Consider the following 16,868-nt stretch of genomic DNA (forward strand, 5'->3'; position numbering starts at 1 on the left):
TGTTGTTTTACTGGGTTATCAGAGGAACAAAACCAGCCCTTTTCTGGTGACCTAGATTTGGAGAAGACGACCCCGCGAAGAGGAACCCCCCAGCCTGAGTTTGGTGTGCGTTACCTTGGTCAGAGCTTGGCTCAGCAAAACAAGCCCAGACAGCTCCTGCCAGGGCCCAGGCTCACCCATGCCACCCGGCCAGGCACAAACAGAGCAGAGAGGTGCCTGCTGCTGTGGTTATAGCCCACTTCCCTTCTGCTTGGTACAGCATCTGCTGGGGGTAAAACCACTGCCCTGAGTGACAATCACCCCCCGTCCTGGTGAGCGGACAGGGTGGTTCTCTTCTTCTCCTCCCAGCTCCACGCCGCAGTGGGATGCAGTCCCCGAGACCATCTGGTGCCTCTTCCTCTCTCTGGCTGACTTCAGCTCTCAGCTGTCAGCCAAGTAGAGTGCTTCAAGACTGTGTGCTTCTCTAATGTTTCTTCCTTGCATGAATGACATTAGCCACTGGGAAAATATCTGCTTCTTGGTTAGGACACTGGGGATGCTCACTGGCAGCTTGGATGACAACCATGTGTTGCGAGTCAACAGCTTCAGCGAGTACATAGCAGGAAAGGAACTGAGGTTGAGGCATGATGGTTCCCTCTTGCAAATGCAGCTCTTTGGCCTTAGGAGAAAGGACCTACCCCTCGTCCTACCGGGCATCAGGAATGGACCCTGAAGCACTGTTCCTGCAAGGACTGCAGCCTTAAAATGGAGAAGACCTACACCACTAGGTTGGGGCAAAGTTTGGCCCTGCTGCCAGACCACACTCAAGACAAACCAAAGTGAATAAATAAAAACAAACAAAGTCCAGAAGTCAGAAGCTTCTGAAATTGCCAGCCTTGAGGTAACACTGCACTTCTGGACTGAAACAAATGATGTTGCAAGCAGACTTTAAACACGCTGAGCATCAGTTCTTACTGAATGTATCATGTTTAATGCATTGAAAATATTTCCTATTGTGAGTTCTGATGAAAACCTTGGCAATTTTGTGTGCTGTGAAAGTTTAAAAGAATAATTTAGAATAACTGAAAGATTTCATTTCTGTAATGTGTAATTAGGATTTCGACACACAACCATTTTCCAATACTTTTACTACAATGAGAGTATGTTTCTATACAGCATGCTGTTTTAGATGGGAAAGTCATAACTTTTACCTGAAAAATGCCAAAAATTTTTGCTTTAACAATTTTGAGACATTCTACCTTGTTTTTTCTTCAAATGAAAAATTGTCTGAAACTGACCCTTTCTTGTAAGGCATTTCAGATTTGACACATCAGCATTTTCCAACCACAACACATTTACTTTGAAAAAAACGCAACCAACTTGGACAGTCACAATGAACTTGTGCTCTTTGCCTGTTCACTTCCAGCTCTGAGATCACCAGGGACAGATCCAATATTAGGTTTCCATACGCCAAGAATCGCTTTGTCCTGCACACAAGCTGCCGTCTTGGAGGAAACCCAATTCCAGCCTTCAGCTTGGTGGAATTAGCAACCTAGCCCTGTCCTTCAGAAGCCTTAACAAAAAAATCCCTCAATTAATCTGCTGTGAAGCCATTAGAAATAGTGTCTTCTTCCTAGCCACTGCTAACATTTTTGATCGAAGTCAGCTCTCCGCTCAGCCCAGGTATTTGCAAAGCCACAAGTCCAGCCATACCATTTGATAAACAGGACAATAAACACAATGGACAATTAAGAAAGCAGATTAAAAGCCATCATCTATTTCTTTCAAGAAAAATCATTGCACTTTTCATGTAAGTTTTGACAGGCTCAGCTCCTCCTTTCTTGAGTGCCACATACTAATCCTGGCACTTGAGTGGGAAGCATTGGGTAGAAGCGAGACCAGACCCTTTCAGACGAAGGCAGTGGGAGCAAATAGCCAACGGCCCCGGGTTCACTGCCTCGGGCTGGTGGATCCACGTCTCCTGAAGCAAGGCCGAGGAGGCTGACATGCCACAGCCAAACACACCATTATGACGATTACAACACCTAATGCAATTCCATAGGCCAGAATTAACAGGTTGTCCAACTAGATGTTTCCTAACATCTTAAAATGTATTATTTACTTCTACTTTCTGTTTGCCAGAGAATGAAGCTAACTCTCCCCACAAACCCTAATTGGACTAGTTAGAACGGCTGGAAAAAATAATCACATTTTCAGGCACACAAGCCTTTTCTGTGTAGTTCTGTGTGCCCAAAAGCTGTTCCAGCTGCACGAGCTGACCTAGCGAACAAGATTACCTTTACCTGCAAGCCTTGTCTGCCTTATGTCTGTAGACAGTCCAGGCTACCAGAGCAGCACTGCTTTAACTGTGTGTTTAGACATTCCTGGCACAGCAAGACTTTAAGCTCAGTTTTTACCTGTGGAAGTAACAGCATACTGGAGGCAATTAAAAACACACGGAAAAGGGAACTTTCCTCCTATTTGTCCCTTTCAGAACCTCCCCCACTGAAACTAAAATTATATAAATCCAATAAGGAGGGGAGCTCGAAAGGTTTGGATTTTTATCCACTCCTCTAAAAGGCTGGATTACTCGCTGCAGCCCAAGAGACACACCGCGGGATGCCGCTGGTGGACACGGACCCGGGACAGAGAATTCCTGCTCGCTGCTATGAAAACGAGAGGTTTGTTGCAATGCACGCAGACCCATTACTACTAATTTCCTCCAGCTTCTGAGCACTTTTTGAATTGTTCGTCAATTTTTTCAAAGTGATTTACGGGTTTGAGCTAGAGAAAGAAGCAGGGGTTTTGTAAATAGTTCCTCCCTTTCATTCAATTTCAGCGCATTAATTGCTCATTGTCTGTAATTGGAAACATAAAGTGCATTCCTACTCAGATCGCATGCAGACAGCTGCCCTGATGTGACTCTTAATGTACAATAAACTTCCAGTGTGGTACCATGGACTTGCTTGTTTTAATAAAGCTAATGTATGGAGACTTTGAAATACACGAGTACGTCCAGTATGCACTTTTAGATGAAGAAAGATTATTTAAGCTTCCACTTTGAGAACATCCTTCCTCTCTGGAGGTGAGCGTTTTAAGGAAATTACTTGAATTCATATAAGTATTCCCAAGATCTCACCCTTCCAGTTTAAAGTCAAAGTTTGGGGTAGTTTTTTGGCATTTCTACATCAAGGCAGGCCCCAGAACTCCCTTAGAAAGGAAAGAAGGAAAGAAAAATAAAGAAACGTCAATGGCCGTTGCTTAAATACCAAGAGTTTTCCACTTAACCAGGCTTATCTTTATTTCTAAGCCCATTTAAGTGCAAAGAGGCCTAATGCAACCACATGATTTTATTGGCTTGACAGCCAATTTCCCAGGCTATAACTTGCCTTTAGGAAATGTGGCTAAGAAAGCCAGGAATAGGCCATTAACTTCCCCATTGCTGTGAGCAAGCAGAAAATGGATGGTTCCCACAGACAGAGGGGAACAGGAACGATTCCACGCTCCATACCTGGGTTCAGTTTTAAAGAGCCTTGCATTTGACTAAGAATCTTGCTTTTGATTTTATAGTGGGAACTACTTATAAAGACCACAGCTAAATGAAACTTTTCCAGTAGTTTCAGAGAAAGTCAAATGAAAACAAGTTATTTTGAGTCAACGTTTTCTGGAGAGAAGTAAGTAAAGAGAAGTCTTCAGAAAGAATATTAGGGATCAGAAACCAAATCCCTGGAAGGACTATGGACATGTTTGGGAAGCTTCTTCATGCCAGGAGAGGCATCCGAGGGCCTGCAATTCACTTTGTTTGCCACACAAATTAAGCTGGGGATTTTGCTTGAAGCAGCACAGGAAAGGCCCAACTCATTTCTTCTGCTAGCAGATTCATGGGATTGCAAACCTCCAGCAGCTGGAGTGGGAAGCCTTGTCCCAAGCAGCATGGCTATTTGCAAAATGAACGTCTGCCTGCAGTGCAGCTCCCTCCTTCAGAGAGGCACGGCTCTCTGCTCTGCTCCCCAGAGGGGCTGGCACGCTGAAACTTGCTGATAGCGGCTTAAATTTCACCGCTGTCAACCAGGCCCGAAGAAGGAAGAAGTGCTCGGATGGGTGCTGTCACTTGAGCACAGAGAAGATGCTGAAGCCCTGAGTCTGGACCATGCACGGTGGCCTGCCAGATGCAGCACGCCAATAAGCCGAGGCAACACGAAACAGTTAAGATTTCCAGAGAGAACTGTGTTTATTTTAAAGCTCACAGCAGCCCTTTAAATGAAGAAATAAAGTCCTTCATCTCCAAATGCATACAGACCTTGGCCTGAAAGAAAATGTTTTTGGGGACCTATTATTAAAATAGAGACCACATAGTAAAGGCTGAAACAAAGATGTTTTTGCTGCCAGTGCTGAATTCATTACCTGTATTTCTGTCACTTGTAGGACATGGCTCTGGCTAGGTGCTGTACAGATGAGCAGAAAGCAGCCCCCTTTGGACTGCTCAATCTCTGCAAGGAATACAGAAATACATGCACTAAATGCCCACTTAGCACCCCCCACACTTCTTTTTAAAACAAAAAATATTGGCTTATATTAGCTTATGCAAGTACCTTGTCCTGGTTATTGTAGACTTAAGACTTTTTTTTCATTTCCAGTTGCTGAATAGTAAACAAAAACTGGCATGCTGCGAGAAAAACGATTGCCTCAATAGAAAAGTGCCCATTTATGTCATCCCACAATTATTTCAAGCACTATAGTTGAGGTTAGTCCCTCCAAGGCATGTACAAATTGCAAATACACACAAATAATAATGCTCGTACTTTTGGAAAATGTGAAACCCTTTGTTTTGGAAAGGTTGTTCCTATTATTTGTGGCTTGCAACTGTCATCATTATTCAAGCCTTGTCTTCTTTCATGATTGTTCTGCAGCTACTGGGTGCTTGAGAACTTCCCCAAAATTAATATACTTCAAAGAACCAGACATTTTGTATATACCTTAATTACAGCCTATATAATTAAGTTTTAAAATGATAAAAACTCTTTTGTGCCATAAGTGTACTCAGGCTTCGGCTCACAGACAAGCTACTACATATCATCCGACGGAGAGAAGGGCCAAGAAATTCCATTTCATTAATTGTTTCCTCCAAATCTCAAATGTAATTACATATTTTCCAGGGACCTTTGACATTTTCACACTGTGGCTTGGAATTTGATCATACCCTGAAGTAAACTGCCTGGCTGGTCAGAAACTTAGGAAAAAATATGGCTAGTGAGGTAGGCTTGGTCTTTTTCAGACTCTGGAGAAAGAGGAGGGAGCTGTACAGGTCTGGGTCAGGTTTTGTTAGCAGAGCCTTGAAAGGAACCAGAAAGAGACGAGGAGATGAACTCTCAACTAACCGCTCTTACAGCGATCAGAAAAGGCACTGGAAGAAAGAAAAGTCTTTTTTTACAGCAGCCATGGCTGGTGCGTGTAGGAACTGAAGCGATTTTTAAACCTTGTTCATATTTAATCTCTCTGGGTTTTGTGCTAAGTTTCCAGACTCTTTTTCTGAGCCCAAAGCCCAGACATGGTGAACAGACAGATGTGACCCATACAGATGCAATGCTCCAGCACTGACTGCTCCTGGAAACATCCCCTAAGGTAGGCGCTGCTAGGAACAGGCACCAGGGGCTCGATGCCGTCGGTCTCACTCTGGGTGGGCACATCCTTGCTCTGTCAGAAGCCACAGTGATTTTATTAACGAGCAACTCTTTACTAATGAGTAAAGCATGAATGAACTCACTGTTGGAGAACTCAGTGATTCACATCAGTGGGCCCAGCCCACCATTCGTGCTATTCAGGTGACTATGATGTGCACACGTGTACACAAACACAAGGTATAGGTAAAGGTATGCTAGCAAATAGTTGATTTACTGTCTTGCAAACAGTATGTTAGACCTCAGTGCAATCAACCTGATACTTCTGCAGATGCTAAATTGCCATGAAAATACGATTTTTAATGTAGCACCAGGCGGTGTTTTTTTTTCTGCCTCAGAATGCTTTTCATGTACGGCTTTGGATGACTCGACTCCCAGACAAAACATCTTTCTTCGAAATTTTGCTCTGGTTTCCTTTACCTCTGCGAACGGGAGAACAGCACCTTATTAGAGACAAAATTGATGAGTCTCTATGAATCATTGCTTGGAGTTTGGAAAGGAAAAAAGAAATTTGGCAAGCCTATAGTCGGTAATATGTGCTTCTAAAACCTACTCTTTGAAAGGGCCAAGTTATTACATTGTGAAAAGTAGTTACTCAGCACGTGCTGTAACTTTTCATAGGGATTTTTAGGCCAAATTTAAAGAGTGCTAATGATTTTGAATGCCAAACTTGAGACCCTACAGCAGGATGAGGTTTTAACAAGATTTGAACTGCCCTCCCTCCCCCCAGGTTATGCCTCCTTTAGAGATCTGGATATCTGGTGCCTGAAAATTAAAGCACTTCACATCTGCAGTCATGGAAAGTCTTGGCCTTCGCATCCTTTTCAGTGTATCGAGAGTGAACTCCCACCAAAGGCAGTGGGAAAGCTCCTGGCACTCACCAACCTATGTTGGCATGCTGGGAACGTCATTCATTATTAAAAAGAGGGAAAAACCACGACTGCAAGCGCCTTGTTCGGCAACCTGAGCGCACGCAGTGACGGGGCACACCGCTGCCCTGCAGACAGCCTGCTTCAGCTACTGGGGGTGACCTGGCCACGGCAACCGGGAACTAATTTATTCTGCTTCTCAATTACCTCACCCAAGTCAGCTAGCACTGTGGGGAAGCCTGCCGAAAGGTTCTCCGACAGTGGCTTGTACCGGATGCTTTAGAAGATGGCATAACCTGAGGGGGATGTGCGGTAAGGGCCAGCACCTACTCTTTTATTCCTCTTATTCATTTATGATTTTAATAAATAGTTAAAGATACTTGCGAAGGCAGACTAGAGATAACGTAGTTAATATTAGAGCATAATTCCTAGAGCTTGCCAAACAGCATAAACAGGTGCTACTGCAGGGAGGGCACGGAAGCTGAGCCTGATTCCTCCACTTCCAGCACTCGGGCTTGCTGCGAGCCTGCGAAGCTGAGCTGGTGGTAAAGCAGGCAGGCCACAAGGCCAGACCTCAGGGAGCCCAGCCCTCAGCCCTGAGCCCCCGAATCACCTCCAGGTCCCCCATCGGCCATCTGGCTCCCCAGTGGTGCAGCTCCACTGCAATTTGAGCCCATCTTTAACATTTCCCAAAGAAAGAGGAGACGAAAACAAAAGGATCATTTACTTCCTCTAATTGAGAAACAAGATAGGAAGCCAGATAAGCCAAGGAAAATTGGCATGACTCCACAGACTTCAACTGATGCCAGAGAGCAGGGTGATGAGCGCGGCAGAAAGGATAGGAGCACGCTACTGCTGCTGCCTTGTGACAGCAGTACCGGTCTGTTACCCGATGCACTTCATCCTCGGGTACAAAAGTGCTTTACAAGGAGGGCAGTGTCACAGAAATGAAGTTGCTTCGATTTACCCAGAAGGAGCTAAGCCAACCTTCTTTTCCTTGTCATTCACAATGTGACTTTTTTCCTTGCTAAGACAAAAATAATGTAGTGCTAGTTGTTGCCAAATAGCCACTTTTGGAACTTGGGCCCAGTCATTTTTAGCTATGCAAACTTGGCACGAACCAAGTGTTGCCTATGGATGGAGCTTACAGTGTGGGAAGCTTGCCAGAATCCTATTGCAGCCTACTTTGAGGTCTGGTGCTTCACCTTCTCACCCTACAACAAAGATTAAATAGTGTTCTAGCAAGGAAAAAACAGAAAACACCTGATGCTATTTTTTTCCCTTCCCTCCTTTGGATTCTAGGAATTAAGAGTACACAGGAGATGAACTTTGATAATGCCATGAGCAAAAACATGGCTTCGCCTGAAGCCAGCAGTACTTCCCCAGGCTGTGAATATTTATGTACAACACACACATAAATGCACATGCACACACGGGTGTCTTTACAGGAGTCTGGTAGGAGTGCTCTCCTCTCACCCGTTTCTTAAGGGCACAAAGAAAGAAAAAAGCTGTTAAAAAAAAAAAAAAGACAAACAAACATTGTGAAACAATCCAAAGTTACAGGATCCGTACTTTTTAAAGGATACTCAGCAGCCCTGGGGTTAGCAGTGGCTGCTGAACAGTGACTCAGAGGAGGGACAGAAATACTCAACAGAGCTTGTACATCCTTTGATTGGGCCAGAATGGGGTTTCCCCCCTCAAAAACTATCCCCCAGGGAGCAGACAATGAACAGTGGTGTCAAGGGAGTTGGAGAAGCTGCAACCACTCCTCTGGGCATCGCACGCCCTGCTTCGGATCCTCTTGCTGGTGAGGGACCCAGAAGTGGAAGCCCCAGCACTGCCCTCCCTGGTCCCTTCTTGCCTACAGCATCAGTGAGAGGTCATCAGCGCATCCACGGCTTTCCTCTCTGCACAGGGGAAATGGGAAGGGACAAAAACCCACAACATGCCCTCAGAGAGGAGAGTTACATCCCTGCTCGAGCCTACTTCGCATTTCCTATGTCTGCCACAGGACACAGGAACAGAGCAGGATGGAGATGTTCCCCTGGACCAGCTCTCCTTCGCCTCTCTGAAAGAATAGCTGAAACGAGAGGGGAGGGTGTGGGTGGGAGGGGACCATGGAAAGATTGATGTAAATTCATTTTTAAAAGCCAAACAGATGAAAATAATTTTCACAGCCCCACAGCTGTTCTATGTATTTTTTTTGGACCGAGCCCGAGCAAAATGCGGTGCAGATAATAGCCCTTACTTTGGGTAGATAAGCCCCGGGTAATCAAACCAGCAGCACAGCCCCAGTGTCTCTGCGTCCTGGCAGCTGGTGAGCTCAGTGACAGATGAGCATCTTCTCTCCCCCTTCTTGGGGTCCTTGTCCCCCCTCCAACACGGTCTGTCTGGGTTAGGTGCAGTCTTTGGTGGGCTGCTGCCTGCCCACCGTGCTCTGGTTCCAGCGGAGCCCCACGTGAGTCCAGCGCTGCCCTGGGCTTTCCCTGCTCCCTGCCCACACCTTTGGGCATGAAACAGAGTGGACAAAAAAACGAGAGAAGGAGCAGGACCTAAGTCCTGAAGTTCTTTGAGGCGACATTGCCAAGCCTCGGACCACAGCAACGACAGACGGACTTACAGTCGCGTTTATCCTCCGTTATTTTCCTATAAACCAACCCTGCCAGCAGCTGGCCAGTGCTTTCTGCAGCTTCTGCAGCGCTTTGTGGAGCAAGAGCTTAGACTGGTTTTCAAAAGCTACAAAAATCTCTCTGTTTGGGATCCAGACAACACATGTCCAGGAACTCACTGTCGTGCTCCGTGTCCCAGTGCTTGGTAGGAGGCAGAGCTGCCTTTTCCGCAGGAGGGCCCCGGCGCCCCACGGGCATCCTCTGAATGGGGATGAAGCCTGCTGCGAAGCGACGGGGTCATTTTGTGTCAATCCTGAGTGATTTTCCTCCTAAAGTCAGCCTGAGCCCGACCCTCGTCCTCACCGGGCTCTGGGACAGCCTCCGAAAGAACTGGTGGGGAATATGAAATGCTGCGATGCTTTCAAGAGTCCAAGCTGGCACCTCCTCCTGCCTAGAGGTTCCTAAATGGCTTTGAAAACCTTGCTCTAAATGTTTTATCTGGGACCGTTTCATTAAAAGGGAAGTGTTTAAAATGGCTTTTATAAAAATTGCTGAGGCTCTGAAAGCAATACCTCGGGCAGATGCAAGTCGGGTGTACAAAAAGCAACTGCTAAAGGCAACACCAAGTGGAACAGCTCATGGGCTTCAGAGCAGGCTGAGGGCACCTGGGCTCAGCAACTTCCATTCCTGAGCATACTTAGCCCAGATCCCCACCTGAGGCTCTTCGGATGAGGAACAAGAGGCCTGGGGGTGCTCCCCTGCATGCAGCCCCCTCAGCACAGGGCTATCGCTGCGTGGTTTTTATGCACAGCGGCACAATATAAAATCCATTTAGAAACTGGGCTCGCTCGCTGTTATTAAAGAATCCATCAGTGAATTTCATTTTTTATTGGTTCAGTTACAAAACTCACAGCGGTGTGTTGTGTTTGTTTTTCCAGAGCACCAATAAAAATCTTTTTGATTAAAAAAATTGAGAGAGGGAGAGAGAAAGAAAGAAAAAGGAAAGGAATGAAAAGCTGACCTGGCGTAACCCATGAGAGCGCTGAGCCTCAGCGGTGTTATATAAAAAGCGCCAAGAGGCAGCAAATCCAATTGCTGAGCAACTGCTCAACTGTGGCTACAACCAGCAACAATCAAAACCCGTTTATGACAGCATTTTTTTTTCATAAAAATAAGCACAATCAAGCTCTGCTATATTAAACCAGGTTTTGTCATAGACCAAACACTGAAGGAGAACTATGGCAGATGTAGAGCCCCAGGAGGAAAGCACAAAGCTCTCTTTGCTTTTCCATGGTGCCAATCCTGCCATACACAGCCAGCACGGCTGGCTCCAGGTATTTGGGATGCTACACTGCCATACTGCTCCACAGCTGTCAAGCAATCTACACTAGACATTTTTCCTTCTCATTTATGGGCACGCAAACATTTCAAAATCCGCTGCCTTTGTGTGACCTGCAATCCCATCTGGCCTATATCTAATCAGCTGCAACCAAGATGGAAATTGTGAGCAAGGTGACAATTACAATAGATCCCATAAAGACAAATATCCCAAAGATGGTAGCCACACCACATCAGGTGCTATACAGAAAAATTGTGGACACGTCCCAAGTCAGGGCCACTTACTCCTGTAGGACTAAGCACAGCAAAATGAGAGCCGAGCTGCACTGGAATTGGCATCCAGTTTTCCAAAATGATGCCTATGAAAAGCAAATCCAAGCAGCTTCATTTCCATTTATATGGATTGGTTGAAATTCTATGCAACTGAAAATATATTGTAACAGCACTATTAGGATGGAGCTGTAATAGGAAATCAATTTTCTTTTTTTCTTTAGAGTGAAAATAAAACTAAATGCATATAGTTCATATTACAGAGAATTCTACTTAGCAGAACAGAGCTGGTTCATTTTTTAAAAAGAAAAATAGGTGAATTCCGACTCTTATCAATTATTTCTCAAAATACAATTTTGTGTAACTGTACTTAGAGAGAACAAGCAATTACAGAAAAAGAAAACAATTGCTTTAAAAATACATAATTTTCCCCATCTCAATTATGAAAACGAATTTTCAAAATATCAACTAAATTTATACAGTTCAGTTATTAGATGAAAAAATGCAAGTGGGATAAACACCAGCATTCAGAGCATTTCATTTCTGTTCCTTTTTTTTGTCAACCCTAGAAAAAGAAAATAGATCCTATTTTATTCACAAATGCTTGTCAGATATTTTATCTGTTACAGCTTGTGGGATGTTAATGTGCTGCTTGCTTTGGCTGCTCATTACTAGGTGCTGATTCTTGGCCAGCCACCAGAGAACCAGGAACACGTCCCACGAGAGCATGGGTGCTGGTGTGAAGGCACGGGTTTTGGTGTGAATTCCCACAGACATCATAAACCAGAGACGCCTCCATGGTCAAGAAATGGGGAACAAATGTGGCCGACACGAACGGCTGTCCAGAACAGGAATTGATATTTGCAAACACTCTGTCATCTCTGGCTATCTTTAGAGAAGGTCTTTAGAGGACCACGAATCCTGCTAAAAATCAGACAGCTGATGTGTCGCTAAGCCTCTTGGATGCTTTCAGAAATCCCTGCTCTGGAGCTTGTCTAACTTGGAAAAGAAACGAAGGGCAGCTCTGATGGAATATATACTTATCAATGTCTGCATGGGTGGATGCTGATAGCGCCTTTATCAGGTTCAGCTTAATCCCCTTGGGAAACAAGCCATTAAATAATCCCTCGGAGGCAGCGGAGCGCAGGAGCACACACTCGGGGCAGCGCTGAGCTTCGCAGCCTTGCTCCCCGCCTCTGCAAGCGCCTGGCCTTCAGATAAGGAGGTGTTAACCGAGTGGGAAGTTGGTCGCAGGCAAAATCTCCTAATTCTTGGGAAAAGTCACACAGCTACACAAGAGCAGCAACCCGTGTTGTTGTTCTGTCTTCCTGTGGGTGGGAAATGAACAGCCCGAGCAAATAACATGGTGCAGGAAACCTTTGGGGATTAAAACATGATACGCTGTGTTTCAGCGGGGATTTAGATAGGCCTCCCAGAAGAAGGAATGTTTCCCTCATGGCCTCTAGATTACCTTGGTGCTTTTGTTGCTGTCTTCTTTCACCATGAGCTTTCATTTGGAGGGAAGTCATTCGCCACTGCGATGCGTGTATAGAAAGCAGCAAACTCCAAGCACTGTTTTTGCAGGGGCCTTTTTCTTTCCACCCCATCGGCAGAACAGATCTTACATGGACAGAAAAAAACTATTATGCTAAGCCTGTTCCTAGGACAGGAAAAGTCCTCTCCCATCCTCATTAACATTGTAAAAAGTATTTCAGGCTTGCAAGTGCTATAGGAAGGGTTTGACAGACATGACTGTTGACCCAATATATTAGCGAGGATTGGAGAACAACCGGTTGAAGCTTTCTGAACACGACCGTCAGCGTGACTGCCAAAGAAAGCATCAGCACCCGTTAATTCATGAACCAACATGCGATTTGCAGAAACACTTACATGGCTTAAAAAGGCTAAATCCTGCTTTCAGAGGGGCTTAATCACCAGAGAGTGATATAGGCGTCTCAGTATGTTTGAGGGTCTGGTCACTGCAAGCACAAATTTCAGTGGAAACGAGCAGTTGATTACAAATTTTGAAGCGGGAGATTCCTACTAAAGAGGCTGCTGCGGAGACACAAAGCTGCTGCAACATACCTTCCCTCCACCACAACCTCTACGCCTCCACGCAGGCCACCTGGGCAAAGAGCTAGAACAGAGCATCCTACATCTGGTAACAACAGCTGAGGTGGGACACGCAGACATCCCCAGCTGGCAGCAGCATCTGGGACCCTGCTGATAGGACAGAGCTATACTTTTAGGAAGTAGGTAGCTTCCTACTTGCGTGTGAAGCAGTTAAAACACAAACTTCTTGCCCATAAAACCACAAAAGATCTTCTAAGACTGGGCTTGCATACAAAACTCTCAAAAAATAGGACACTTAGATAATACAGGAACAGCATTAACTCAGCACAGAAGAGAAAATGAGAAGTTTCAGTCCACGCTGGTCAGGTAGGATTTCAGTTTCTTTGCATTTTGTTAGAGCCACACCATGGCGATGTACCGCATTAGCCCTAGCCTAGGAGGCTTTCTCTTGTGTGGAACACACGCTTTGTTTGAAGCCATCGTTCTGCTTTTTGCTATCATAACTGTGAGAAATTAACCACCAAAACCATCTGCTGTGAACATCAAAGGCTGCTATGCCAACATTTTATCAAATATGCAACAGGACTTGTACCCCGGCAGAGATCATAATAAACATCAATCACAACAAAAAGTAACAGACACTCAACATAAATTCACATCCTTTTCAGTACAGGACCTGACATATTATTAGTTTGGTGCATGCGTAGGTCAAAAAATTGAACTGAAAAGTTTAACCCAAGGAGTCTTAAGTTCAAAACCCCTCTGAAAGTGAAAGCTGTGAATTAAGTCAATAATAATCACAAATCAAGCTTCAGGCTAAGTAGCCTGTCATTTAAAAGCCTTAAATCAGCAGCTGGAGTGGCATTACTTGAATTTAATGGGCACACAGCAAAGTGCTGTTTAATTAACCATTGCCAGCCTGACATTTCAAAATCTCCTCAATTTGCCATTTGCTTTAATGTCTATTAATAGCTAGAGCTTGCTGGAAATGCTCTGTTGGGACAAATTTTGGAGTGATGAAAGCTCAAAAATCTTCTCCATGAAACTTTCCATTTTACTAACTACTACAAAAGTCACAGAAAAACACCTTAAAATATTTTTTTTTCATTTTGAATCAGTTCAGTATTAATGGAAAGTCCCCCCACAGGTAAGTTTATCCATGATGACACATAATGTGATGTAAATCTAAGTTCCAGTTACTAAAACCTTGACTTTTTTTTTTTTAATTGAGTTAGGCTCTTTGCTTGGACTATTCAAAAAGAAGCACAGAAATCCTCCTACCTTGGTCCGTTTGGAAGGTGTCTGGAGGAACATGGCTTTTGCCCCATGATGGCCTCCCGTTATCAGTCATGTCAACAAGCCTCTGCAGAAACAAGCAGAAACAAAACTCAAAAGACTGTAAAGAAACCCTTAAAACAGTAATGGAAAGACTGTGTGTGACAACCAGAATAGCTGGAGGCTTCTTCTTTCAATCTGCAGTAGAAATGGAGAGGCTGAAAGGCAGCTAAGATCACCCTGACGGTCTTCCCGAGGACATCTATGGCACAATTAGAAACACTGCATATGATTTCCTTAGTATCACCAAAATGGCTTCCAAAACCAAGGAAAAGTACTACTTCCAAAACGTCAAAGCATTGTTTTCGTCTATAATGCCAGCTGAGCAGGCCAGTGAACTCATTCCTGCTTACCAATAAACTTTTATTTAGTTTTCCACTGTGAGATTAGATCATGCAGGAAAAGTTCACCAAATAATACTGTAAAAAGAGATGAACTCACACAAGATTTTCATCGGTCACTGAAAAAAAAAACTGTCAAACTACTGGAAATGAATTAACTTTGAATACTTGACTACATAAACATTTCTGCAAAAACGCTTTGGGATGAAAAAAATTATTTATTGTGCCCTCCAGGGAAATGTACCTCGTCAATTCCTTGTCACTAAATCACTTGCTAACAGTTATGGTGTGAGGTAAATTGCTGTTTAACCCTGATGAGTTTAAAGACCTTGATGCCTAATGAATTCTCCTATTCATACTGGAGGTTACATCTGCACTAGAGCTCTCTTTTAACAGCCTGGTGCTGAAAAGATCTGATGTAATTTTATTTACCAAACAGGTGTCAGCAATCATATCCAATGATGTCAGGAGGCTTGATGGGAACTTGCTCTAAGATGAGTATCAGAGCCAGTGCTCCACGATCATAAAAAGGCTCTCCCCTAGGTTGCAAGAGCCTTGGAGCACGTTCACGATGCTTGATGATCAAGTGAGGGCTAGTTAGTGCTGCCATGAGCAAAAGCAATAACCAGACGGGTTAACGGCACGAATCCCGTCAGCGCAGCTCACCTGTTGAGCTCTTGGGGTGGCTCCACGAGAGGGCCCTTTGCTCATGCAATGCAGCACCCAGCAAGGGCATAACCCCAGGTGCTGCCCTCCTCTGAGGTGCACTCAGGGCTACTCTGAGGGAGACAGTGCTCAGCAGGGCTGCTCCACTTCAGTGCAGAAGATGGGCACAATGTCTCCTTCAGCCTGGTTAGTGAGGCTGAGAAGCCACAGTGGTGTTTTACATCGGGAGGTAAGGAAAGAGCTCCCAGTGCTGTGATGCTTTGCTGGCATAAACTTGGCTGTAGGCTCCCTGGATGATCTCCGAGCCAACTTTGAAGTAACCGAAAGGCCCTGTGGCCACCCCCTCTGGGCAGGCCACTGCCGTGTACAGGGCTGGGACTTGACTTGCTGTATGCTCAGTCCCTCGTGGAGGATCAGTGTGCTGGGGGGTTGCAGAAGATTTTGGCTATGCAGCACCATTCCCTTGGCAGGAGAGAAATTTGAGGCCAAAAGGTAGAAACACTGGACTCTGGATGCCTGATGCTAAGGCCACATGCAAGATGAGTGTCCTTCACTTATAGAGCTTGTTATCCTCCTAAACTAAATAATTTTAACTGTGCTATTAAGTATTTCTATCAGATTTGTTTTTAAGACAAAATATGTCTGTTTTAGCTAATGGAAACACTTTGCAGAAAATATATTAAAAAAAAATTAAAATCTACAAGAGAAAGAAGATTTTTGGCTGAAAACCATCCCATTGCAGCCTTGCGCTGAAAACTTTCCAGGTTAGACTAAAAATGTTTAGTCTTTAATGACAATGTTAAATTTTCCATGGAAAAAAGGAAATGTTTCCCAGATATGTTAATAAGCTACAAGCTATATTCCTCGCTGCTGGAAATGTATTTGTTTGACTATATAATTTCAGGCACTAATTTTGCATTCCTGTGCCTAGAGTTTTAAACAGAAGATTGCTTATTTTCATCAGAGCAGTAAAATTGCATCAAAACTCTGCACGGGCATTTATGCAGATATAAAGCCATCCTAATTTGTTCAGCTTAACTCATAAAATGAAGACAACACACAGTGGCATTTGAATTCAGAGCAAACTTGCTACTAGTTATTAGGTCTCCATGCAGACAGCCCTACTTGGCACTGCTGGACGTTGGTAGTTTGGTCTAACACACTCCCCAAAACACGCTGTATTAAATCACACGCTTCTTCAGACCTGAAGAAGAGCCCATAAGCCTGCAAGTTTGTGTCTACTTTTTCCAGCTACATTAGTTGCATCTAATAAAACACATTACCAAAGATCTCATCTTGTTTACATCCCACAAAGGCAGACTGAGGGCAGAAAATGAACATTGAGTCAATCGATTTGACTGGGCTCTGTCAAACCAGGCTCCTGGCAGTTTTGGTTTTTTTTTGTTAACTTCAATAGAGCATCTTCTACTCCATAAGAACTAGTTTTCCAGGTCCAAGCCTACGTGTTTTTCAGTTTTTTTCCCCTTTCAATGTTTTTACTGGGTATTTAGCTTTTCTTCCTTAATGGCAATTTAATAAGACCCAGCTGACAAATGCTCATTGGAGTGACCAAGCAGCACCTGAAAGAGATGGGATGTAACATTCATATAAAGTGCCTGAGTACAATCATTGTTATTAAAAGGATAACCAAATGAATTTGTAATGATGGGACACTCATTTCAAAGTGTTTCCATAGCTGTTACACATCAG

General features: G+C 44.3%; 1 protein-coding gene across 1 annotated transcript in view; it reads right to left on the reverse strand.

Annotated features, from left to right (window-relative positions):
* LOC310896523 (uncharacterized protein) overlaps window positions 1-16,868 on the reverse strand; it is a 129,846-nt gene that overhangs the window by 63,572 nt on the left and 49,406 nt on the right. The window contains exon 2 of the mRNA XM_083828891.1: window positions 14,098-14,179. Within this exon, the coding sequence (XP_083685017.1) occupies window positions 14,098-14,179 (82 nt within the window). The remainder of the gene's footprint in view (window positions 1-14,097; window positions 14,180-16,868) is intronic.

Source organism: Anser anser (genome assembly GCF_964211835.1).
Source record: "Anser anser genome assembly, chromosome: 3".
In the NCBI taxonomy this organism is placed as follows: Eukaryota; Metazoa; Chordata; class Aves; order Anseriformes; family Anatidae; genus Anser; species Anser anser.